The sequence below is a fragment of the Zonotrichia leucophrys genome, chromosome 1A (assembly GCF_028769735.1).
Source record: "Zonotrichia leucophrys gambelii isolate GWCS_2022_RI chromosome 1A, RI_Zleu_2.0, whole genome shotgun sequence".
In the NCBI taxonomy this organism is placed as follows: domain Eukaryota; kingdom Metazoa; phylum Chordata; class Aves; order Passeriformes; family Passerellidae; genus Zonotrichia; species Zonotrichia leucophrys.
In genome coordinates, this window is record NC_088170.1 from 30,096,229 (window position 1) to 30,123,656 (window position 27,428).

The following is a 27,428-nucleotide window of genomic DNA, read 5'->3' on the forward strand; positions in this document are numbered from 1 at the left end:
TGTTCATCCTGGGGAAGAGAGGGTTCTGAGGAGACCCTATAGCCCTTCTGATTTTTGTTTCATTTTACTTTGAAATTTCACATTTCAGCTTCCTGGGTAGAATTTGTCCCTCCTCTTATGCAGGATTTACTTGATCTGCCTTTTGTCAGTAAGTTTTACATAGTCCATATAAAATTTTATGAAATAAAACCAAATTTGAAGATGGATATGCCAACTGGCTTAATGGAATGCCAGGAAATGATCCCAAGATTTTTATTGTATATTTTAAATTGTGGGAATTTTAATCTAAAATAAAATATTAGCTGTGATAAAGGAGGAAGTAAGGAGCATAAAGGTTCATAAAGAATACTTTTAGCACCCTAAAACCAGGTCAAACAAAAATATGGAAAGTGTAGAAGCAGATAAACAGTAAAGAGTGCACACAGTCTTTAATCATCTTGAACATTCTAAATTCGGAAAGAAAAAAAGTTTATTTGAGATATCAAAGTACAAACTTCAAATAAATGCTTCAAAACACTGGATTTTCAATATTGTTTTATTTTTTTAAGAAATACTGTCTCTCAACCTATATTAACTATTTTCTTCTTAAAATACAGTGATACTCTTAAGACATAGAAGTTGCAGGGAAGGTACAATCAGCCACCAAGTGTGGATAAAGATCAGTTGAGAGAATCTGCACAAGTTCCTATGGGCAAAATAAAGCTGGTAGAGTATGAGTGGAAATTAATTTTTTGCCCCACGGGTCTTGTACTAGCCTGCACAGCTGTGTATATTACTCTGTTTCAATTCTCTATCCTCTAAGTAATTATATATATAAAAAAATTACTCAATAGAAATTGTAGCTATTGGTAACTAAACTCATAAGAACTCATAGAATACATTAGTCTACTCTCAGCATTCAGAGCTCTGGGCTTAACTACTTTTAAGAGTGATACCACAGAGGTCAACAGATGCAGAGTTGCGTTAATAAATTATTACAAAGATAATATATTTCATACATCATGTTTCCATCAGGAGCTGATGAGTCTAAATATTACAAATTATTATTGAAGTATTCAAATAACATTGCTTGAAAAAAATACAATACAAAATATATTAAGGCAACTAGCATGCTTTGCTGAAAGAGAAACTATTTATAATAGCCAGGATTAGGAAAAAACCCACAACAAATAAACCACAAAAATTTTCTTTTCAGAAAAGGCTTTTTCTCTTTTTTTTTTTTTCTCTGCATTAAATATGCGCTCATCAGCAGTCCTAGCACTTTGGCCATTTTAGAAAACACATGGTTGACAGACAGGAGAAGAAAATTAAAGAAAAAGAAAGCAGTGTATCTGAAAGAATTTTACATTTACACCTTCTAGGTACTGTCCATTTTCTTACTTTGCAGGCTGTCAATTCCATGATTGCTTTGAATTTTGCAGAACTGAACTTTATTCAGAAATATTGTAATTATTTCTCCATTCAATTCTTTTAACCAAAAGTATTAAACAGATTGATCTGCAAAATATGAACATGACAACCCAGAAATTATGCACGTGGTCTCCATTAGCATAGCCTCTAGCAGAGAGTTAGAAATCTTATTTGGTAACTGAGACAATAAAATTCTACAGCTTTGTTTTGGACTTACAGCAATATGCTGGAGAAGGGTTTGAGATAAACTACTATATCTTAAAGGAAAAAAATTGATTTAACCACATAGATTTAAAATTCTCGTTTTGCATTCCTTTTTTTTTATTTTACCTGGAGCCAAATATTTTATTAACTATATAAAGGGGATCAGTTTTAGTTGTATCCCAAAGTCCCCACTGAGGAAGCAGGATTTACAGGCTCCTGCACCAAAACAGTACAAGATGGGATTTGAAAACCTACTTGCAATATGAAAATAGTTGCTAGCTAGCTATTGGGAAACAATGTCTAGCCAGAGACTAAAATGTCTGGTTCCTACCTGTTGCTTCTGCTATGCTTTTTTTGGTAGTCATGACTTCAGGAGGCTTAAGACACTGGATCCAACCGGTGAGATAGGCAGGAGAAAGCCTTGCTGAAAATGCCCCTAGGGTTAGGTGTGAGCCTGGGATTTCAGCGTCTCGCATAAGCAGGACATAAGCAGTCCTGACATGCCTGCTGGCAGGAACTCTGTGGACTTAAACATCACTGGGGCAACTACAGGGTAACAACAGATGAGTAGGGGGTTTAAGGCTTTTAAAAGCAGATAAAAGCTGCTGAAAGAGAATCAAAATTAAAAACCCATATGTGGAAGGTAACTTTTAAAATGGGACCTAGGAGTTTTTAAAAATATCATCCTGATATTATGTATAAACTAAATTTAAAAATACAGCATAAATGCAATTATATTTCTTCTGTTCTACATTATCATAAAAACTATTTTTAATAGATTAAATGCTCAATTATAAAATCTTTTACAGCAGCTTCATAGCAAGGAACTCCATCTGTATAAAGCTAATGTAACAGAGCAGAAAATCAAGCTCTTGGTCTAGGTCTCTCTAGTCTCTATGTTCCTAAAAAGTTAGGGAGATGCAGGAACAGACCCAAAGACTGAAGAATACGAAATCTCCAAACTTTTGGTCCAAGAAAGTCAGAATGCTCCCATTTCACCAAGTATCAACATTACAAAGTCGAAACAGTCTGTCTTGATGTAGCAAAGTCAACAACTTTCATCTTTTACCAGTTAACCCATTCTACCACATAGCATTCTAGCACAAGTACACTATTAAGGACATAAATAGACACCCTTTACTTTGCTAAAGCAGTGCCACAGCTTTAATACCTTGAAGAGCTTAACTTTCAAGACAACAGGTTTACTAATTCTTATAAATATCCTCCAAAATAAAATTTAAAAAAATGTGTAACTGCTTTCAACTATGTTGACAACAGCACCATGTCCCCTGCAGTTATTTCAGAGTCCTGACTGTGTGTAGAGCTGATTCCAGTGTCAGAGTCTGTATCGTTTATGTCCAGATTAGTCAGTCTATGAACAAAGTCAGGAACAGCAATGCTGTTACTGGAGACGCCACTGCCCTTGGATGGCTCTTCATTTGACTGAAGCCTAGTTTCAATGTTGTCCTTAACATGTAGTAAATTAAATTCTTCTGTAAGAAGTTCATATTCTTTTTCCTTCTTTTGAAGCAGTGAGTCCCTGTATGTAAGTTCTTTCTGAATGCAGCTCAGGTATGAGTTGATTCTCAGACCATCTTTCATACTTTTTTCCAGCTCGTATTTTACACTTTCCAAATCTGAGCTTTCCAGTTCAGCATTAGCTGCTCCTTCTGTGCGAACAGACTCTGCGTTTTTTTCCATGCATATACCATGTACTTCTCTTTCAATTTCAGCACACAGGCTCTCTATTAATTGTTTGTGGTGTTTCAGTCTCTCTTCAACCTGTAAAATTCCCTCACTTTTGCTCAAATAGTCATGCATCTCTTTTTGATCATCTGGCCTACTCCCCTGCTGCTCAGTCTCACTTGTATTGATCATTAAATACGAGTCCTGCACATAATTTTCTCCATCATTTGCCACACGATCTAGATGGAATTTTGCTTCACATTTTTCAATTTCCATGTCTAGTTCCTTCATTCTAAGGACTTGCTGATGAATGGTATGATCTTGAGAAATGATCAGATGAATCAGTGTCTCCATATTATCTCTCTCTTGCTGAACACTGTCCTGCTTAAGCTTGGCCAGTTTCCGGAAAGTCTTCCTCACAATTTTCTTTTGCTTGTCTATTGGCAACATCTTCATGTAGTTTGCTGGACTGAGGTCCCACTGCTTTTCTACATTTTGTACTACCTTGGCTTCAGCTGTCTTCCACAATGGAAACGAGAGGAAAGCATCTGACTTTACCAATACAAAATGCAAATTAGCCTGCTCTTCCCCCCAGGCCTTCCAGAGTCTCAGAATCTTTGTCAAGGGAGGCAGCACTCGCTCCGAGCCTCTCCATTTTTCTACAATGCAGTAATCACTAGGTTTTCCAAAAAGGACCTTTTTCTCTCCAAATGTTGTCTGATGCTCCTCAAGCAGTGCTTGAATCACCTCTGAGCAAGTTGTGCGCTTTGTCAGGCCACATACAATCTTCTCCTCCTGGCAAACCCAAACCACAATCTCTCTTTCATTTGATGCCATGTCCTTGCTGGGAGATCTGGAAAGCAAGAAGAGACCAAGTATAAATTACATATCAATGGCAGGACAGTATGAATAACTACTATAATTTTGATATGACTAACACATTGAAAAACTCTTGTATTGTTGTACAAGGCAATATACTTGCTTAAATTGCATGAAGAAATCTCTTTGGATTAAGTAATAGCTTTGATTAACTACTGCTTTAATATTATTACTAGTCCAGCTGAATGAGAATCTCACAAAATGTCTTTTATCAAATCTTGGTTTTGTATACCTAGTAAGAGTGCATTAAAGTTTGGCAATCTGCATTACACTTTCAGACTGACCTAGGACAGCACAGCTTCTGGATCTTCATATTTGTTCCCATTACAAAGACTGCCCAGACATTTCTAAACTACTAGAAATGGCTTCTGAAGGGAAGAATGCATTGAACATAGATGGACTGAGGAGAGATGACTGAATACCACCAAGGAATCTGACAACAGGATAAATCTATAGCTCTTCTGCCACACTTGCACCTACACAAGCATAAAAACAATTGTTTTTCTTTTTTTTCACTAATAAGTGTCAAGAAATTTGTTGCTCTTCCTGAAGTACCAAATAGTCTGAATTCCAGTGAGTTGTGAGAGAATATCAGCTGCAAAAGAATACATATATGGGTCTGCATTTTATTTTGTTATTAGAAATTATACAGAAATGTAAGAAAAGGAAAAAAGTTAATTTGTTTAGTTGTTTATTAACTTGTTTGTTTATGAATTGCAATGGATGTGCTATTAACCTGGTATCTCCTTATACACTGAGACATCTAACTCCAGGTGTCTGAGATCCCATTATGGTTTCTGTAGCTCCAGTGCCTAGACAGCAATTCAGTCGACCACAGGCTGAAGTTCACTCCACAGCTAATTCTTCGGTTTGCCCCCATCTGGTCATGGACTGCTGTGTTGCCTGTGTTGGCAGAGTTGCCTGGATATTCCTGACCTCAAGACTCCACTTGAATAGTTTTTTTCTTGCCCAGACCTGATGATTTCACCTCTTGCACAAAATGATAAAACAGTAAATTCCCTGAGGAAAACATGCCTTTGGATTTTCTAGAATACCCTGCAGTTAATTTGAATGAATGAGGTTTCACCTAGTCTGACAGAGAAAGCCTGAAAAGGAAAATAACTATTCAGACCATATCCAAAGGGTGCAATAGAGCATGTTTCCATCTAGGACTACTTATCACAGAACTTTTTTTAGTCTTCTGAGTTATAGTAAGCATGGAGTTTTATTTGGCTTAATTACAGCTACACCCTATGATTAGTAAAGCAATCCAGCTTGTTCGTTTTTCCTAATTATTACACAACATGACAGACACACTGCAATCCAATAAATTGAACTCAGCTCTAGGTGCCACTCTGACCAGGAGGCAAAAATCCTTAAAAGAAAGGAAACTGCAAATGAATACTAATAAAACTGACAAGTGTAAGTTTATTAGTATTATTGCACAGGAGAGCTCTGTCCAAGTACATTGCTTCAGGTCTTGGAACATTCTCTGAAAATGTGTGTTTTGGTAGATGACTGAGTAATAGCATCATTTTCCCTCTCCAATAGCTCCCCCTCACAGAACAGCATTTTACAATAATTATTTTTTGAAACTGGTGCTCAAAAAGTTAATAATGTTTTCATAGACTACTTCTCAGGAAAAGAAAGCACATATCACAGACACAGAAAATGGCAAAGTGGCACTAATAAAGAGTAATATTCAAGTTTAAGAGGGGGGGAAGGAATGGAGAATGATATTAGATTAAATGGCATTACGGTGAAGTATGTCACAAACTAAAAAATCAATATCTCTAAGTCCTCTGAGATGTACAATCTGCAGGATGCTATATTTTTTTCTGTTAACAGATTGTCAGTTAAGCAAAATTCAGGTAAATAGCCAGTTGCAACGTAAGTTAGCTGTGACTAAAAATAACTCATTATTTGCTTTACACTACAGATATGAAAAGGAAAAAAGCAACAAATAATTTATTATGCATAAAATTATGCAAAATGAATCATGAAAACTACAGCGCCTCAAACCATGTTCACTACTGATGCCTAAATAATTGATTTACAAATTCAACTGTATTACCAGTCATTGAATTTAAATTTATAAAAGTACTGAAAATAAAAAGAGGCATAAAAATATAAAAAAATACCATACTGGGGACTCTGAGGCAGTAAATTCAGTCTGTATCTTTCCTGATTTCTTTTGCAATTAGGAAATACATTTCAGGAAATTAATTTTGTCTCTTCTAGCATTCTTCTGAGTCTCTTATGCAATTTGTTTTCAAATCAAAAGTATTCCTATTTCTTTTTTCTTGTTTTTATTTGATTGGCATATTTTCTCCTACTCAGTATTTTCAGTATGTAACTGATTATGTGGCTTAAGCAGAAGCCTACTGTCTCTTCTGGCTCCTTTAAAGTTTTCTTATGAAGCCAGTTTCTCTCTGTGCTATTAGCAAATATTCAGATATATCTGCAGACCTCCTAGACATCCCATCATTACTGTACTGATAAATTCTTCCACTATACTCTCTTATATGGAATTCCCACAGAGTTCAGCAGGAGTTAAACAAACTTCTGATGGAAACACTGTATTTTGTAAAGCAATCTCTACAGGATCCCTGAAAACAATATGGATGTTGAAATAAGATCGTGAAATTACTGTTTTCAACACTTTTCTAGCTGTTTATCGCCCCCTGTGATTTTTTCAGTTATGATGCCCAGAGTTTACATTCAGCTTTCTTGGAGAAGGATTGTTCTTTATTCTGCCTGTAAAATGTAACTTAGTTGCCCAACTGGATAATGTATGCACATGCAGGTACACAAAGAAACCAAGCAGCTTATACACGAAAATAAGTACTTACAAATATATAAGTATATCATATATATACCTACATCTTTTAATTATATGGTCATATTTTACAGAAAAGGAGAGAAGAAATTAAAAGAATTTCTGAACATTTCTGTAATTCTTGGATCAAAGCAACATGGTAAAGTAAAAATTCTTTCCTTAATTCTTCTATGTGTTTGTCTCAATAGGTATTATCTTAATTTTTATTCAGTCACTCAATTTTTGATCTTTACTTCTCAGCAAAAATAATTAGCCAGACATTTATAATCTTAGGTTGCCATGGAATTCTAATATATTCTAAAGTATCAAAAGTGGTTCTTTATTATCTTCCACTAAAAATGGTAAATTGGAACATTACCATGGAACTTTCAAGCAAAAAGTATTGTATAATTCTTTCTTCATAGTTAATTCAGGTAGTTCCAAACAAAAATGAAGTGTTGTGTCAGTCACAGAATACCAATTACTAAAAACTTGCTTTCAGGATGCAAGAAGATGCCAGTACTAGGAAATATCTTTTGTTAAACTGCACATTCCTCATAGAAAGTGAAGAGCAGATTCTGCATTTATGAAGTGGAATTCATCTGAAAGTTAATATTTCAGTATAAATTCAACATCAAAATTCCTCTTCATTAAGAGAAGAGAGAAGACTTCCAAGAAGAATGCCTACTGCCTAGCCCATCTTTGATCACCAGGGATGATCATCAGATGAAGCTATTTCTCTCTTTCATTAACTACAAGAGACTTATGTGGCCACCTTCAATCAAAGAGCTCACTTTCAGGTAGTTGAAATCAGGTGAGATTAACCCAATCAGATTCATTCAGGTGAGATTAATTCAGATTCTGGTTTATCTGAGAGAAATGTAACAAAAATGGTTACAGCAGCAGTAGATTTAGTACAGACAACTAAATGTGGGACCTACACATCATAGTTTCACAACTTAGTTTAGACATTCACTGTTCAATTTAGCCAGTAATATATAAGGAAATCCATTAATTCACTTCAATACTAAGAAAGAGATTTTGAATAAATTTTGGTCATTTACAGGAATTTTTTTTTTCCTGAGATTCAATACTAAAAGTTTTAATCTCCAGGAACAAGATCTGCTTTTAAACAGTCATTTAGAGAGGCGACCATCTCATATTTACAGGTTCCTTGAATTTCCTGTCCTGCAGTTTGTAAAGGACACAAAAGAACTAGCATTTTTAATAACCTAGCAGTTAATAGGAATGTTACAACCAAACTGTTTTTCCAGTTTAAATGTTTGGGTTTCCTGACGACCACAATAACAATTTCTTCAAAACTAGCTAGGCAACTTATATTTTTTCAAAAATATAATGCTGCAGTAAACAGGCTTTGTAGCTTTCAGCTCTGTTTTGAAGTCTGTTTCTTTGAATTGATCACTGAAGCGTTCTGCTTATACATCTAAGACTATAAAGTCTTGATGATAACAACAACATGCAAGTCTATACTTTTTTTTTACGAAGCCACTAATTACTGAGGACCAGATGGGAATTTAAACTTAATAATGGACAAAAATACATTTCTCATGTTTTTGTTTGCTTGCTTTGATTACTATTTTCATGCTTCTGCTCCTTGTTTCTCTTCAAGATGACCCAAAACCCCATCCCAAATCATGCTCTAGACCTCACACAGTCTTAATTACACCAGCACAACCTGAGTGTTGTGTGTCAGATATATAATTTGTTAATTTATTCTTCAGGCCTAGGGGAAGGTAATACATTCCAGCAATGTATAGACAAAACAAAAACATTTACTTTTGTCACACAAAGTCAAAATATGAGATAGCTTCAATGCTGGAAGGGGCACTTTTGATATTCATGGACTTTAAGGTATGTCTGGCCCAAAAATATGCATATCAAACATAATTGTTTGCCTTCCTGAAACAGTCTCCCTAAATATGTAATATATCAGTTTTACAACCAATCATACCAATCAAATAAAGGAATCCCCCTGCTTTTTATAATTTCACCTTCATGTGTACAAGATGCTTCTTTCTCTAGTCAAATTTCTGCAAACATTCTATTGGACCTAGATCACTTCCATATCATATGGTTAGCAACTTAATGCAGTGTTTCTGAAATATAATGGACAATAAAAAGAATACTTTCCCTTTGTTGAAAAAAAAGCATAGATAACCTTGACTCCCTTCACTGCAAGAAATTATTTCTAGACTTCCCCGCCCCAAAAAAACATTAATTCCTTTTTCAATATTACCATATTTCTTGACACACCTTCTGTGAAAATAGATCAAACTGATTAGCTGTTTTAAAAATACTTTGGAAACGAATTCAAACATGAGATTATGCTTATGACCAAAAATTTTACTAGTTGTCTCCTCCCAGTCATTGAAATAATTTAAATGGAATAAATGTCAGTGGGTGAAAATAGATCGCTCACCAAGCAATATACTAACCTTTTCCTTGAAAATGCATAGAACTCCTAATAATTTATAAATTTTCCATCCAAGAGCTCATGCTAGAAAGTAATTTGTGTAAAATATCTTAGTCATTTTTTCGCTGATTTTTTGGGAAAATCATGTTTTATTGCATGACAGCCTAAGACCTCTCAAACAGCACATACAGTCTAATCTGCAACAAATCAGAGGATAATTGTGTTTTATAACTGACAGACTGCTGTGGCGGGGTCCTCAGCTGACCAGAGTATGTAGGTATGCTGCTGCCCTGACCTTCCCAGAGTAAGATCAAAATGCTTCTAAAATTTAAGCAAACCCTACATTATGTCAAGATACCACCAAGAACAATTCACTTTCTTCAATGGAGAAGACAAAAAGGCTCTAAGAGACAATCTTGCTGCTGCCTACTGTGTCTTTGCAGTGGAGCCCTTGCCAATAGATTCAGGCTCTGCCATCTAGGTGCTTTCCTGGAGTCCACTAATGTTACTGAGCTTGCAAGGGTTTCAGGGTGAAGAGAGAGGCGAGAATCTTGACCTCATGTTCAGAAGGCTGGATTTATTATTTTATGATATATATGTTACATTATGACTATGCCAATAGAAATAGAAGGAAAGATCTCAGAATGCTAGCAAGCTAAGAATAGAAAAGGAAAAGAATAATAAAGAAGCTCTCTCTGATTCTGTCCCAGGGAGACCACAGTCTCTGATTGGCCCTTAATTGTACACATCCAACATGGGGCAATCACAGGTGCACCTGTTGCATTCCACAGCAGCAGACAACCATTGTTTACATTCTTTTTCTGGGGCCTCAGCTTCCCAGAAGAGGGAAAAATCCTAAAGAAAGGATTTTTATGAAAAGATGTCGGTGACACACTAAGAAATGTAGCACTTTCAGGGAGACCCAGGCAGGGCTCTGCAGGGCTCCCCGTGTTGTTCAGCAGCCCCTCTGTTCTTCCCTGAGCCGCACGCTCCCAGCTCCTCAGCAAGAGGTTCTGTGCTGCATCTCCCCCTTACCAGGCTGCATGGGGGGGAACAACCTCCCAGCCAGGCCTGCTCAGTGCCTGAGCCACTTGCTCTCCTTTGAGAATGTTGTGACACAATGGCACGTCTCATCCTGGGAAAACAAGACACACTAAGTATTTAATAACCTAGTGTTTTCAAGGAGCTGGTCTCTGAGCATGCTGCTGGGGCACACGCATATGCGTATTGGGAAGTATGTGTCTGTGCTATGTATGGTCTCTGCTCAACATCCACAGATGCTTCTTCCATGGAAGGGCTCAGAGAAAACTTGCCTTGTTTTCCTGAAATTTCTAAAAACCTTGTTATCTCAGTGCCAAGATTATTAATCTCTGTTATCTCTTAGATCTGAGCTATAACTATCATCAAAGATAAGGTATCAATCAAAAATGTGATGGTTCTTAATTATATATCTACTTGCTGGAAATAATAAGCCAATATTCCAATATTACCTACTTGACACAAACAGCCTATATTTGTAGCATAGGGCACATGCTACATGTAATTTGAGAGCTTCTGTATACCAGTGAGTCCTACATGTCAGAGTATACAAAGGCAAACTTCAACCACAGAATCACAGAATATCTCAAATTGAAAGAGACTCAAAGGGATCATCGACTTCAACACCCTGCTCCTCACAGAACTACCTAAGATTAAACCATGTAACTAAGAGCATCATCCAGAAGCTCCTTGAGCTCTGACAGGCTTGCTGCCATGAACAAATCCTTGGAGAGACTGTTCTCGTACTCAACCCCACCCTCAGTGAAGAAACTTTTCCTAACATCCAATGATTTTGTGGAAATGGTGTGGTAATGCTCTTTCCACCAAACCTCTGACCTAATACAAAGTCAATAACCAAATATGAAGTCAAAGCATAGAAAATACATACATTATCACATACCATTTAGATAACACTGCTTTTATTGTTTTTATTGTATGTATTGCTTTTATCGCATTGCTTCTATTGTTTCTTTTTCAAAATCTCAGCATGTTACCATATATATGTGTGTGTATATATATGAGCATATGAGATAATAGATGAGGATTATGAGAGAAAAGATCAAAACATATTTTGGCTTTTTGTGATTTTTATCTGTGAAATTTGCAAAAATGTAAAGCTGTTGGGGCTGTGTTGCAGCTCTTGTGGGGAAGAAACTAACTTAATTTGATCCAAAGAGATTTTTAGAGGTGAGTTTAAAGATCAAAGGTACAGAGAATACACAGTCCATATGAAAGCTAGGGTCAGAAGTATGTCAACCTTTCAGGAATAAATGGCTCATGTTGGAAGTCCATATTATTTTTATTCAGACTATCTACATTTAAACCACCTTTTCTCTTAACTTTCTGTCCCCTTCTGTAAAGTTATTCAAAAGGCAATAAAGGCCAAATCTTATACTGGGTATGCCTCCTGCCTAAGTACATTATACACTTCTGAGTTTCCTAAGGGCAGCAATGAGGAAGTAGCTGCTCTCTCACTACCCATTGAAGCTGGAATTACTCCAAAGCCTTAGGGATTCATATGAGCCTATTAACCAACTGCATTACCATTCCCCTTCAAAGGTCCCTAAAAACAATATTAGTGGAGGCAGAGTTAATATCCATGTCATTTAGGACACAGAAATTCCATACATGATGCGTCAGAAACTTGCTGCTTCTTCCCTTTTGCATCATATGAAAGTCAGGGAAAAGGTCACCTGAAGGGTATCATGGCAAGACAGAACTGGTACTTTAACTGTGAGAATAAAGCTCTCAATACAGATAATCAGTGTAGTCTCAATGCTGCAGGAAGACTTGGAAAGATCACCACAGAACTTCTGAAAACAAAGTAGTTATTATTTATAGAGAGAGATAAACTTCTCTCTGCCATCTGCTTCTGTATCCATTTAATCTTCCTCTATGATAAAACTTCTACCTTTACAGAAATGTACATAGGCATTTACTAAAAATAACAGAAAGTTAGGCATCTTGTGAGCCAGTGACATTTTTCAAACATACACATATACATGGTAGTTTGGATGCTCTAACTGAAATATTTCAGATATTTGAAAAAATAAAAAAAATAAAGAAAGACTATTTTTATAACTAGCTTGTTATAACACTTTTTTCCTCGTATAAATTTAATGTTCATTTTTCTGTTCTTTTTTAAAGGCATAGATTTTTAATTCAGCAAAATACACATACTGTCTGGAAGGTTCTATGAAGCATTTTAATTAGCAACAGCTGTTGCAAATTATGTCCAATATGAATTAAAATTTATTCATATAAATTTATCTAAAATGTACTTAAAACTACAAGTACATCCTTCATCTCTTCTGCAGAGAAATGCCATCACCTTAGCTACTGTACAAAATTGCATAACATTACAATTCAGCAATGATCTGTGGTTGAAACTCCTGTTCACCTAAACACTTTATACTACATTGATGGTCTATGTCAAATTTCAGTGGAATAACTTTGAATTGCAATGGGATAGCATTACTTACTTTTATAGAATGAAAAGATGAAAGGTATGACAGTTTAAAGAAAATAAATCTGATAATTATTTTACTGCAAATAACTCATTCACACCAGACTGCTGCTGACTTGAGATGTCAGCCTTTTGTAAAAATCCCATGGGAAATCATGTGTTTCATTCTAATAACTGTACTACTTGGAAACAGGTGTCTGTCTGAACAAGGACCACCTGTTAACAAAAATAAAAAAAGGAAAAAAGCCCTGACAGTACTTTAAACAGATAAAAAGGAAAATAAGCAGCCAAGAGGAAGGACCAGCAAGGGCTGACAGCAGTAATTCTATCATTTGCTAAGTGGATGGATAGCAGAGTTTGTACTACATAGAAAATAAGCCAAGAAATTGCACTAACTCAGGATACTGCACTAACAGAAGACAGAAGTAAGAGACACTGTAGGAGGAATTATACACCTTGTTCACTAGATAAGAGCAGTAGTTATGATGGATTAACCTGAACACTCCCCTGCTGCTCTTTTGAATAATGATAGGACTCTGTGTCTTTGCTACAATGGCCAATATTATTTTGCAAAACCTCATTTGCAAGGACTGAGTGCAGATGTTCAGCAAAGCTGACCAAAATTTTACTAGGTCCTCCCCTTCACTTATGAGCTCTGCCCCATACCATGTTTACACTTCCAATCACAGGCAAGGCTGCAGTGGAGACTGCATTTGCCCTTGCCCTTTCCTCCTGTCTTACCTCTGAAATTTTCCTCTGCCCCTAAGGGTGCACATTCTCTATAAATTACACCTGCTTTAAATCTGCCTTCCTGTCAGACTAATCATCATTTCTCCATTGTATAGTCAAACTCATAAGGCTGGTGAGTGGATATTAGTCAAAAAAAATGTTTGGAATTCCAACAAGCGTGGTGTGTGTGCACAAAATGTCATGACAGGTAACACGTTTATCATACCAGGCCTGTATTTGGAGTAGCATAACATAGTGGAGGGGGTTGTTTGAGAAAAGAAGAAGAGAACTAGCTGTCCACCAAAATATTTTCCAAGATGAGTAACAGTAACATCAACAATTTACATTACTGGGAAAACATGCTTTGATGTGTCTGGTTCAACTGCTACTGAGGAAGCAGCTGTTATACAGGAATGGAAGATCCAGGAAAAACTCCAGAGCCAAAAAAAACACTGACATATTTAGTGATAGTAATTCTTTAGATCATGATGAGGGGGATGGGAAGATTGGCATTTTCAAATTCCTCAGTGTTAATGAGCAACATGAGAAGTTTAGAAATATCAATACAGTAAATGCTACATTTTAATTTGGAGCAGTGGGTAGTTCTCACAAGTGAACACATGAAAATGCCACTGGTACTTTTCATCTACCACAAGAACTTTGCTAAAACACATTCTTTTAAATTGCTCCTGTATTTAATTTACGCGCCTATGCATATTTAAGCACTGGCTACACTATATAAACTTCATGGAGCTCCTATTAATAATGTACAGAATGTGTTTAAAACTCCATCAATTTCAGTAGTATAGAGGAAGCAGAATAATTTACAGCTCATTTGGAACACAGGTTTCTAAATGATAGAGTTGCTGTTAAGTTAATAGAAATTTGTGTTATCTAACTTCTCCCATTAGATTTTTTATAACAGCCTTTTAGAAGCACCCTGGTTGTTTATGAGCTTTTGAGATCAAAGAAGTGAGGGGAATTCCAAGCATTGAGAGTATGAAGGGGTTTTTTGTTTGGTTTGGTTTTTGGTTTGGGTTTTTTTTTTTTTCTTTTTTTTTTTTGTGGTTCCATGAAATTCAGTTCAGGTTTTGTTGAAAGGCAAAAGTGTACTGCTTCCCTCCCCTGCCTTTGTTGACATTTTGCTCAGTGAAGAAACAAACATAAAATATTCAGAGGTTGGGGCTGAGCTGCCAAAACATGAACAAAGCATACTATATGTAGACAGATGGTAACAAGGCAAGTTAAATAATGGAATGAGATACAGACAAGGAAATAATAAGACTTCATGCTATTTTTCCAATACTCCCTGATCTGAAGGAGGCTGGGATGGACTACCTTCTTATGAATCCTTATATCCTGTGCATGTTTTGCACCTCTTCTCTGCTTCTGGTGGCATTCATTATTATTGAGAAGAGCATTTGTCTCACATGGTCAGACAAGTGCTCTTCTCATTCATAATGAATGCAATGTCCTTGGTTTCTTTTTGCCGATCCTAAGATTAAACTCAGGTTCGGGCAACAAAGTAAGAAAAATACCCATTTGCATTCTATGGTGTCAAGCAAGAATAGCAGCAATGCAAAGGGAATGGCAGAGAATGGCCAAGAGTCTGGAAAGGGGGCTTAGGATTGCTCTTTGTGCTATAGAAAGCCTTTAGAGCTCTTCAACAACTTCATCAATCATTACCCTTTCCTAACCTCTTCAAATCTCATGGTTTGTCAACACAGCTCTTTTGTATATCATAAGAACCAGTAAAGTATCTCTCTACAGTTTGCTAGGAGGAAGAAAGACAGGATGGCCTTTAATATTCTCCTATATGTACCGCAATCAATTTTACAGAGTGAACCACCCCACTCTGAAACTACATTGCATGATCTTTCTCATTTCATTTGCTTTCAATAAATAATTTTGAAAAACATCACTTCAAAGGATGTTCTATCAAGACTTAATTTACAATAAATTCTTTCTTTTCTTTTTTCTTTTAAATTTCTGCCTCAAACTTTCTGAAAAACAATTCAGTGACAAATGTGTTCCATTACTTACAGTATTTGAAGAGCTGAAAGGAAAAAAAGATGAGATAATGAAGTGGACTCTTATATAAATGTTCATTCTAAAGAGCTAAATTGAGTACTAGATAAATAATTATGCTAACGAGAAGAGTGGACATAATTTTTTATAAAAGAAACCTGAAGCATTTTTGCTGTCCATTGTCAGACTGAGAGATTTGTGCAGCTCATGCTTTCAAGTAATTTTCTAAAATTGCCTATCAATGAATGCTTCAATATGTAGTTAGTCAGGCACAGGCTGATAGGGTCTCTGAAATATAACCACATCGTTTCTAAAGAAGCTACTGAACAAATGAAATAAATTGTTAACCTCACCAACTGTGCTCTTCCCAAGCAATGGATATGCAAAAAGAGGGCATAGGAGATTGCAAAACTAGCTCTAGCCAGCTGAGCAATACAGGTAGGAAAGGCAAAAAGGGATGAATTGCTATCTGGAAGCAAGTTTAAAGCTGGATCATAATGATTACCAAGAGTAATGAAAAATTTATTAAATTAATGCAAAGAAGAAAGGTGTAGACAAGAGAGACTTACAGAGAATGGTGTCTAGTAGCCCCTCAACCCCGTCCCAATTTTTAGCTGTAGGAAGATGAAGGAAGATGAGTGCAGAGGAAAGACATTCCATGTGATTCAGATGAAAAGCTATGCGAATCCTAAAATATTTGAACAATTGTGACTTAAGCCTAAAACCTGTTCTATGACAGACATAATGGGTTCAGATAATGTGTTTCCACCTGGGTCCATATGAAGAGGCTCATAACAATGTCAGTTGTCCATCACAACCCTCCCACTGGAGCTGAGCTTCTCGTCTGATCTCCAATGAGTCATGATGAATTAAGCCATAAAGATAAAAGCTTTGTTAAACCATCTAAGATAGCCATCCAAATGTGGGTGAACAGTTTAGGAAGAAACTTCAAAAATTTAAGGCAGCTGAAAAGGTGCTAGCTTCTGGCGAGAGAACTGTGATGACCAGGGAGAGCAGATGCAGGCCCAAAATCTGCAGTGGGCACAGTGAAGCTAAGCACAGCTACATGACTGTGACCAAAGACCAAGGCAGGCCCAAGAAATAATGGTGCCAGTCTTGTGAGACACATCTGTGGCAGCATAGTGATTATCCAAGCAGGCTGTGACACCAGAAAGACACTGCAAACTACTTGTTGTCTTTAGTTCACAGAAAGTCACACTGAGTCAACATTCAAATTAATCCTATGTTTCTTTAGTTCACATATCCAAATGTCTTTGCAGGTGGGGATCCTGTCAACATATGAGCAACTCAGATGGCTTCACTGCTCAGGGAGGATAAAAAGGCCTTTTAACAAGGTACTTCATAAGCTGAGTGGTTACCACAGTGACAGGTGGAGGAAGGCATGCTTCCCTCTGCCATGTGAACAGCTCTGCCATGTTGGGAGAAATACACATTTTTAGCTTTCTTTTGTGACATGTGCACATTCTGTTTGTCACTTCTGACAGGCTGGTGTGTAGTCAGGTTTGTAATATGTAGATGCATAAATATACGATCTACAGAAGTGACTATTTTTACATGTATTGATTATATATACAATAATTTGGGGTTTATAATATATTTGATTGTATGTATGTGACAGTACATGAACTATACATATGCATTCTGTGATCACATCTAACACAAGCTGTCATAAATTCATTTGTATGCTGAATATATGCCTACCGGGCACAAATGCTTTTGCACAAAGAAATATGTATGAATATGAAAAATTTCAGATACTTCTACTTAAGTTCAACAAAAATTAATTTGATTCAGTATATCCATAGAAAGATTCATTCTCTGCTACACTGGTAACTTGCCTCACTTAAATCCATATAAGAGACAGTACTCAGTTTTGTCAAGACACAGAAGATACTGAGACACTGCAGACACCAAATATTATAACTTTCAAGTATCTCCTTTGCTGCTGAAATTCATAGTGCTCACTTGGACACCTTGACTTCCACAGAAAGTACTACAAAAGAGTTGAACTCCTAACAATGGGGTTTGCTGACACCAGCAAGTTCGTCAGGAACTGACCTAAAGCAGTCAGAAACATGAACAAAAGGGCAGGACTTAGATGCTGTTAGATCATGTCCATATGTTTGTTGCATAAAAAACCAGAAATATTAATTAGTACAGCAACCCAAAACCTGATTCCCTTCTCTCCCTGAAGCTTTCAACACTAATCCTTGTCCTTGTGTGCCTTACTGTAACTTAGGCCAGCAGAAAAATGAAGGAGTTTCAAGATGAAATGAAGATGAGAGAATTTCCATTTAGAATAACTTCACAGGACTTTCCTGAATAAGGCATAATGAGGGAAGCACAAACTGCACGGTGTTCAAGACCAGTGTAAGACATGACAGAAGAACAGGGGGCCCAGGAATGTTACCAGTCAGAATTAACAAATTCAAAGTTCTTAAAAATTGTCTTAAATGACTGGAATTTCATTTAGGCACCTTCATAAAACTAGTCCTTATTACTTGCATTTGTTCAATATGTGCACATTTTTTATTTGTCTCTTTTCTCCTAGGTATGGTACAATTCTTTTAGAGGACAATTTTCAAAATTCAAACTTTTGATACATGTCCCTTACCATCTTGTATTCAACTGCTCTTCAGGCTGACATTACAGAATTTATCTCCACATACTTTGGTAGGGAAAGAACTCCCTTTTACAAACCAAAGCTATCCACTCATTTAAGTTCTCACTCTAACTGAATTGATATCCACAGACGTGCAAAGCAAGACATCCATAAACTTCCTTTGCTCAGCCCTTATGTAAAAAGAGTTTACAGGACACTGAATTAGCAAACGACGAGCACACAGTGAATAACCAGTTCTGTAAACTGTGGTTTATATGTCTTGCCCAAAACTAGGTAGGAATTCTGTGGCAGGGTCAGGGAAGACATCCACACTATTTGGATGGTTCTCCCTTAATCATACATATCTACCTATAATTCACCTCTCCGCTCATGTTTCCCTTTTTAATTTCTAAAATGAGTGGTGCAGAAGACGGTTAGTAACCTGCTCTACAAATCTGAGCATGCTCCATGAAAAGTGATTGGGTGGTGCTCATATCATCTACCTTAAGCTATTTAAAAATGTAGATGTGCAAAGATAATTTTCTGACCTTCCTCTGTAATCAGTGGCATAAAATAGGCACCTCCAAAAGGGTGACTAATCCCATACTGACAGCCTGTCTAAGACTAAATGAATTGCCCTCCAGAAGTGTTTAGATGTATCCATTAACTACAAAGAGTACCTAGATGACAAGATACCTAAATTTTCAGTAGGCTTAAGTAGAGTAAGATGGAGCTTGACATTTGTGTTTCACTGTGTACTTGAATCTCAGGAGCAGTGTGAGTGTCAGCAAAAGTACTGTGACCATCCACAACTGCAGTTCCAAAAATAACTTAGATCTTTGTCAGACACCTGTGGGGACTTCCATGGGTAAACAAACACTATTAGTTATCTACCTAATCCTTAAAGTACCAGGAGTCTGGGAAAGTGCAGTAAAGTCAATACCAATCCTAGACGGTCGTTAGAAAACTGAATTTGTGCAGGGCTTTTCAGTAAAGCAGGATGTTAACAACAAAGTGGCCTCAAGAGATACAGGCAATAATCAAGTTAAAAAAATATAGCCAGTGCCTTAGTAATCAGTCCAGAGGAAGTCTGTCAACAACTAATGTCCAAGCAAAACTGCAGTTCAGAACATCAGTTTACCAACCAAAACACCAGCAGCTGAACAAGATCAGCACAAGATCCCGCATTTATAAATATCACTAAACCCCTCTTTGATAAGTGAGCAAAATCTGGTAACTTCCTGAGGCAGATGAGGTATACTTTAGGTCATCAAAACAGCGTCCTAACTGTTGCTCTGAAAACTGCTGCAGCTTTAAAGTGCTTTCACAGTGGAAAATACCCTCTGTAGAAAGAATTCCTTTGAATTGAAGGAGGTTGGGGAAAGCAAAGTAAGAAGTTCTACAAGGATGATGGAATCTATTAACACAAAGCAAATTGCATGTTCAAGACCCAAGGGCAGACTCTCTTAAAAATTAGTAGTCTTCACTCAACTGCATTATTCCAGTGAGGTCATACACCCTTACAAGCTAAAGGAAGGTAAGCACATTTATACCCGACCAAAAAAAAGTGTCTATTAGAATATTAAATTTTCATGAACCTGATTTTGTCCTTGAACATGAGAATATTATGCTTTTGCATATTTATTTTAAGCTTCAATATTTTTGTGTTATTAAAAGGAGGAAAAAATAAAATCTTCTGCTTTTTAATAGAGATTATTCTATTTACCATTATGATGGAAAATTTGTAACTCAGAACTCTTTACATCAATGAAAGACAGCAAATAGGGGTGAAGAATAAAGAAAGCAACTTAATCAGATTCATTATTTTGACCCTCGATATAAAGAAATTATGTATTATATCCACAGCAAACAGTCTCTATAAACACGTTTTTCTCCTATGATTATTCTGCAACTTACTAATTAATGTGGAAAAAAGTCATAAAAAAGCAACCACAACCCAGAAAAACAGAGGTTTACATCACCTCCAAGATTACAACATGGCCTGGCTTCTTCCAATGCTGGTGCTCAAAAATGCATGTCTAGGAACCATCTACACTACAATTTAAATGTCTCAAACTGACATAGGAAAAAATGCACTCAGCCATACAGGAGTGGGAATGAAACAAGAAAGTTGGTGAAAGGGAAACACATCTTCAAATAAAGGGTATAAACAAAGTGCATGAGAGATGTACCAAACATGCACTAAATTTTTTTCTTTCAAGTTTGATGTCTTTTGCTCATTAACACATCATATGACATACAATTATGTGACAATTTATTATCATTACCATCAAGAACCTTCCTTTCTGTTTGTTTTTTTTTTTTTTTTAGTTTCTGCAGGTAATTTTCTTTTCTTTTGTTCACTTCACAAAACCACCTCAAAATACATTAAGATGCTCATGGCATTTCTTCATTTCTTTCTTTCTCTTTCTGGGACATTAAAACCCTCCTTACAAGACATTTTTAACATTATGAAAAATTTAAAAACATTGAAAAACTCCTCAGAAAAATCACATAAAATCAAACCTAAACAATCCACAGTGTATTCTCACTTTCCTGCATGGCATATATGTTTAGTGGACTGCGGAAGGACTAGAATAAAAGAACTCACAGATCTAATTTTTACTTCTCACACTAACTGGCTTTCACAGTCTGCACTTATACACATTTTACACTGTCTAGTCATGTCCTACTTATTTTCCTGAGGCATGTAAATATTAACACCCAAATTACTGCTAAGGAAAACTATGTAAGCTTATCGGGTGTTTGAGGTCACAAATAATTGGTATCGTTATCACTATTGCAACACCTGCACCGTAAGTGTATTTCTGGCTAGGTTAAACCAGGAAAAGGCAATGTGGTTAATCCCGGAGCCTATTTGAATCGAGTTCCAGAAACGTGCTCAAAAAAGTATTCTTTTGGACAAGGCTTCCTGAAACTCTCTTATCTGTTTTGTCCTGTGTGATACCTGAGGAATTGCTAGCATGGAAACACTGTACAGAAGAAGACAGAAAGTCATCATCTCAAGGGTACCATAACATGTAAGAGAAACAACAGAAGTGACAGTAATAGCCCAGTTACCTATGCACACAACTGGGTCCCAGCATGTCCAACATTCAGTCCCAGGCTTTACCTAATGCGTGGTCTTAACATTTTTATATTGCATCATCCTTTCTGCCACTATTAATAAGGATTTACCATCATACTAAATATAGAAGCTGGATGGTCTAATTAAGGCTTGTACAGCATATGAGATGTTAATGTTTCCAAATAATAGTGTTTCAGACCAGAGTTTTAAATTGTTGTTATTACTCATATAAAACAAACAAAAAACTTTTTTTCTGAGCATAGGTAAATCAGGAGGTACTACTCTGTGATTATCACTGACTTTCATTAAAGTTAATATAATTTTAAAAATTCCCAACTCTGAGAATTTGCTTCTGTCTACTGAATTAATTACATATTTAGCAATGTGTCTTTCTTCATGCACATAGTTTTTCAACAGTAAAACAGGAAATGACCACTGACCAGTAAGACTTTTCCTATTTTTAATCCTCCACTAAAAAAAAAAATGGGATTTTTGTCTGAAATGTATCTCTCAGCCTGACTCTACACTATATTAGTGTTTCAGATTAGCTTCAACTTAACTGAAGTCATGCTCTTAGATGGTGTAGTATTACACTTCTATTACTCGTTTTATTTACTCCTTCAGGATGAAATTGCTGCCTGCCCTCCTGGAATAGTAGATAATTAACTCTTTAGAAATAAGGTTAGTGTTTTGCTAGACGAAAAGCTCTTCCTGAAAGTGAAGTGAACAAATATGTACAAAGATTATTAGAAAATGTGTGCAACCATTTTGACCCCTGAGACAAAGCTTCCAAGGAAGACCAGAAAATAAATTATAATGTATGAAATCTGGCTCAAAAAAGAACAACTTCTAGAACTATTTGATAGCTCCCTAATACATCTCATACTCAGGGAAAAGTTAAAAAAATAGGTAAAAGAGAATGCATTCTACCATTACAAACAAGCACCATCTTTTCAATCTAAAAATTTAACACAGGTAGCACCACCGATTCCAAAACTTTTATCTACCCTCTCCAACATACATACCAAAAACCTTGTAGTCTTGTATCAAAAAGCACCTTTATAGCTTCATATAGACTTTTATCCACGTGTGCTCATCCAAGAGAAGTATTAGACATCTCACATGATCCCATGAGACTTACAGTGTGGGTCATACACAGTTCATTCAGACAAGCAGCTGATCTCCAAGAGCTTAACCAGTCCAAACCTCAATGCTGAGCATTTTCAGTTTTACTTCATCAAGGTTTAAAATGCACAGCGACGTACTCAACCGTAGGTAGAGCAGAAGAGATGTTCAGAGCAATACACAAATCACCGGGCTAACTAGATGCAATGAGAAACTTCTGGAGGGAGGGATGGAGCGAGGGAGGGAGGGAGAAAGGGAGGGATCATGGAAATGCTAAGTCAGTATCAGATAGGTGAAGTCTCTAATCTAATTCACTATCCTGCACTGTAATATATAAACTGAGAGAATAATTGAATGTGTCTCTCACTGGGGAGGGGCCTCTGACTGTCAGGACAGGAAGAACTCCCTCTTCTATCCATAACATTGGATGGAAATATATGGTCTTTCTTTCTACCTCTGAACCAGAGATGAGCTGATTAAAGAAAAGCAGAATTAAAGAGCAGGCAAGGTAAGTCTTTCCCTCCTACAGAGAAATACTAACTTCTGTGGCAGTGAGTAAAAGTGGAAAACGGTGAAAATAGTAAACAATAAAAGGTAGAAAAAAAATACAGGAAGGAAAAGCAAAACCAGTAAGCACATTTAAATATTAACAGATTTGTAACACAATTGTTTAATCAGGAAACACTACTCCAGGTTCAGAATTGTTGCATGCCAACAGAGCATACAAACTTTTGTAGTAAACGTAGGACCAGCATGAAGTACACTGGCAAAATGTATTTCTCAAGGTGTTGAACATAACAGGACAGCCCTACAGCATCAAGATGGATCATGTGTACCCTCTCCCTTTCAGGATCCCAGCTACAACACAAATGAAACAATAGACATTCAACAATTTTGTCTGAGGCTTATGTGCAAAACGCAAGGAAGTGGTTGCGATGAAAGAAATGGCAATGAGGTCAGTTTTTGCACTATGGCATAGATCCTCGAAGTATTTAAATAAACCTAAAGACCCATTTTCATAGGTGATCAAATCTAGCACCAAGAGCAGAGAAGTCTTAATCCTACTGAAAATCAGTGCAATATAAATTCCTGTTCTGCTTAGGAACCAGGAAATCGAATACAATGTGAAACCTTGGTTTCTAAACACTGCAAGTATCTTTGTTCTGTATTTCTCATAATTGGATAGGGAGCTGTTTTGTCTCTGGGCAGAGAAATGTGCCAGATCAATTCTAGACCTTATGAGCAAAGAACTCAGTGTCTTTTCTCTTCCTCCACCTTCAGCTAAGCATTTCCTGCCCTCACTGCACTTCTGAAGTGTGATGTGAGCTGAGCATTCCTCTCACTCTCAAAGTAAGCATCTTTAAGAGATCTGCATAAAAATAAATCTCCTTGAGTTTATTCATGCTGCAGAGCCTCAGTCCTGCAGGAAACTTTCATTTTTCCTTTGTTGCCTTAGAGGGTACAACCTTTCCCTGCTGTGCACATTTGAGTTTGTAAGTGGGTGGGGTGTCTTGGAAGTATTGTTCTCCTGGGAACATAGTGACAAGCACATACACATTCTGGGGACTGTGATTACTTCTGGTCCTCGCAGAAGGACAAAGAATACTGTAAAAACTACTTATAGTTCTTGAAAAAGATATCAAAATATCACTATTGCTTTTCTTGCCAAGAAACATACGCTGGAGTCACAATCCTAGAGGTCACTCCCCTGAAATCAAACAAGGGCTGAAGTGATCTACTGGCTACATGGGCTTTGTGCCGTCTCTCTATTAGTGACATTTCAGAAGCCCAAGAGAGTAATACTGACTGAAGATCTTTCAAATGCTAACAGAAGTTCAGCACAGGCCTTGTCTTTCTGAGGTTTAATCTCAGTTTCTTTCTCTAAAGACTGGTGGCATAATGGGCAACGTCCCTCGCCTCTTGCTCAGACAAAGACTCAGTGTAACCTCTTTGTTTAAACTCTAAGGTCTTAGGGGCAGAGACTGACAATTTACAATCTGGATGTGAAGAGCCTACTATTAAACAGGGACCTGATCTGGAACCTCTGGGCAATGCTGCAAGACAAGCACTAATTACAGTGGTGTCATCTTGTTATCTGAGCAAATGACTGTAACGCCTTCATTTTCCTTCTGGCTCTCCTTCCACCCACCTTTGTTACCTCCACTTAGCTTTATGTCCTCATGTAAACAGAGATTTTATTCCTCATTTGCTTATCTTCCAACTTTCAGGAGTTATATTTGCATGTAGCAAATGGTCATTAAGAACTTCCAGAGAAAAAGAAAAAAGCCGAGTTTCCCAGAAATGTGAATGAGCGCTAGGCCTATTTAACAAAGCAGCAGCAGCATAAAGACATACATTTGTCTATGTCCCTTTTTGGTCCCTCTTTATAGGTAGCTAGACAAAGTAGTGAGCCACAAGTTTTGACTCTCCAACTACTGATCTAAACACAGTGAAGGATTTTAAGCTCCCTTCTCAAGGTTTCAAATGAGTTCACCAAGATACAATTAAAATAAGAAACAATTATTAAATAGCTCTTCAGTCATACTGCAAAACCATTTTACTAACTGCATAAACAAAATTTCATTCTCAAAAGTCAGTATCAAAGCTAACATTAAACATGCAGAAATTTAAATATCTGAATAGATAACGACACATCTTAAGAAGTATGTAGTTTGCTTTGTTCTTGGCCCCCTCCCCCTACACTCCTCTGGTCACACAGGTCCCTTCTTATTGCCACAAAGCCTCTCAGCCATTAGAGGTATTTATTTATTTCTGGGGATGTGAGGATAAAATGAATAGAAGGTCCTAGATGAACCAGTAAAGGTTCTTTTGGTATTTTAATTTTTATTGCCTATTTGAAGCTTTGGATTATGACTTTCTTTTCCTGAGGAATAAAATGTCACATCAGCAAACATAATGAGATTGATGCAATTAGTGTGAAGATATTGTAAATACCCAAAAGAGAAACAATTTCACCGTTGAACACAGTGGAACTGTGCTTAGTGATTTAATCCTTATTCACATAAGTGATTACAGAAACAAAACTTCCACTTTAAGACTAATAAATTTCCAGCTCTAAGGGAAAGCAATTTCATAGAAAAGTTCATGTCCACCTTTCTAGATCCTCTACAAAAAAAATGGCCACATGAGAATAATATCAAAGTTTTACTGTTTTCAGGCACATTACCAAAATATGCTATTTAATCAGGAAACTACAATATTAATAATTCTAAAATAGTATCCAATTTTTAAACATTGACTATTACAATCTTTCTAATTTATATTCAAGATAATACACTAACTTAATATTTTTACACAATCCCAGCAAATACAAGTCCCCCCCCACCAAATAATTTTCAGTATATCAAATGTGAGAACTGAAAGCCAAACATGGAAATGGGACGTTTTTACAAGACTATTTAGAGTTCAATTACATTCCCCATAGAAAAGTTCATCCTTTGCATTCCTTTAAATACAAACTAAATCTTGTGAAGAGCACTAGGCAAAATGGGGATGAGATTACAAGTGATTTTAGAGTTTCTCATTGAGGCAATGGAGCAGCTTGTATTCCAATCTGCTACAAGGCAAAATTCCAGTGACCTGTTTCTGTTCAGCTTTAGCTAGATGGGTTCAGCCACTGTACATTCCATAAGGGTCTAAGCAAATTCACTCCTTAAAAATCTAGTACCACCCTAGCACCTAGCATGATTACATAACCTTCCTTCTCCTTTTTGCAGCCCGCGTGCGGGGCATGTGGAAGCATGTACGGCGCAAGGGGCAAAGTCCCCATAAAGAAACTTCGCAGTGGCAGACCAAAGGACCACAGCAGTCTCTCTGAAGAATTTTCTCAGCAAAAGAAAAAATAAAAAAAATATATGTACAGTACAAGTCTATCCTGGACTAAAGGCTAAACCAAACAAAAAAAACCCAAACAAACAAACAAACAAACAAACAAAATCATCCCCCCCGCCTCCCCACGCTGAGAGCTCGATGCTCTCCTACCTCCCAGGCTGGCAGCCAGCGGACAAGATAAGGCACGGTTTTGATCCGAAGGGATTGCAGGCTGCCGGTCTACCTCCCAGGGCAGCGGGGCCACGGCCCGGAGCGCGGCCCTGCCGTGAGAAACCCTGGAGCTCTGTCCCGGGGCGGGGGAAGAGCTCCGGGCTGCCGCGGGCCGCGGCCGTGGGGCTGCAGCCGGTTCTCCCGGCCCGGGCCAGCCGCACCTTCCAGCGCGGGGCACCGCCGCTGCTCGCCTCGGAGCGGCCGGGGAGGTCCCACGTCCGGAAGAGCGACCTCCCGCTCACGGAAAATACTGCCCACGAGTGAAGAGAGCCGGAGCGAAGAGGGGCACGGCAGGTCCGGGGGAAGGGGGCCGGGGAAAAGCCCCTTCCCTCGGCACACGCCGGCCCGCTCCCCTCCGCTCCCCCGGCCGCTCGCAGGTGAGCCCCGGAGTTCAGCGGCACGGTCCGGATAACACATCCTGCCCCCAGAACCAAACAAAAAGTGTAAAAAATAATTCATCCCATAGCGCCCTACCTTTTCCTTCGCATACCCACGCACTTTACCTGTTTTTATGCCGGGTTTTTAATAAATTCCTTCCAAAAGGAGCCATGATCCCAGCGGCATAACATCAGCGATCCCCAAGGAATTCGAAGGTGTTCCCTTCTCCCCTATTTTTTTGCCTGAGCGCCTTCCAGCTTGTTAATAGTCACCGAGCGTAGCGATGAGCTGGAAGTTGTGCAATTTACTGCTAACTTTGAACTCCAGCTTGTTGCTGCTGCTGCACCTTTGGAGTCCTGCCCAACTGCGAACTTGAAGGAGGTGTTTAGAAGCAGGAAAAAGAAAGGGGAGGGTGGGGGAATACGCACTTGCTCCTGTGATGTGGAGTTATGCACAGAA

General features: G+C 37.5%; 1 protein-coding gene across 2 annotated transcripts; it reads right to left on the reverse strand.

The window, feature by feature from the left end:
• Positions 1-517: 517 nt before the first annotated feature.
• Positions 518-27,428, reverse strand: RASSF9 (Ras association domain family member 9). Of its 2 annotated transcripts, none has more exons than XM_064702025.1 (2): positions 27,095-27,428; positions 518-4,153 (listed from the first exon to the last, which is right to left on the reverse strand). In XM_064702025.1, exons 1-2 carry the CDS (start codon positions 27,139-27,141, stop codon positions 2,878-2,880), a joined length of 1,323 nt encoding a protein of 440 aa, XP_064558095.1. In that variant the 5' UTR covers positions 27,142-27,428; the 3' UTR covers positions 518-2,877. The 2 variants fall into 2 exon arrangements, with proteins under 2 accessions (XP_064558095.1, XP_064558096.1); XM_064702026.1 differs by lacking the exon at positions 27,095-27,428 and adding an exon at positions 26,532-26,752.

Bases quoted from the DNA above. Each gene is read 5' to 3' on its own strand.
- RASSF9 (XM_064702025.1), bottom strand. From the start codon at position 27,141: ATGGCTCCTTTTGGAAGGAATTTATTAAAAACCCGGCATAAAAACAG. The intron at 4,154-27,094 runs GTAAAGTGCGTG...CTTGCTTTCCAG, and splicing joins AAAACCCGGCATAAAAACAG to ATCTCCCAGCAAGGACATGG.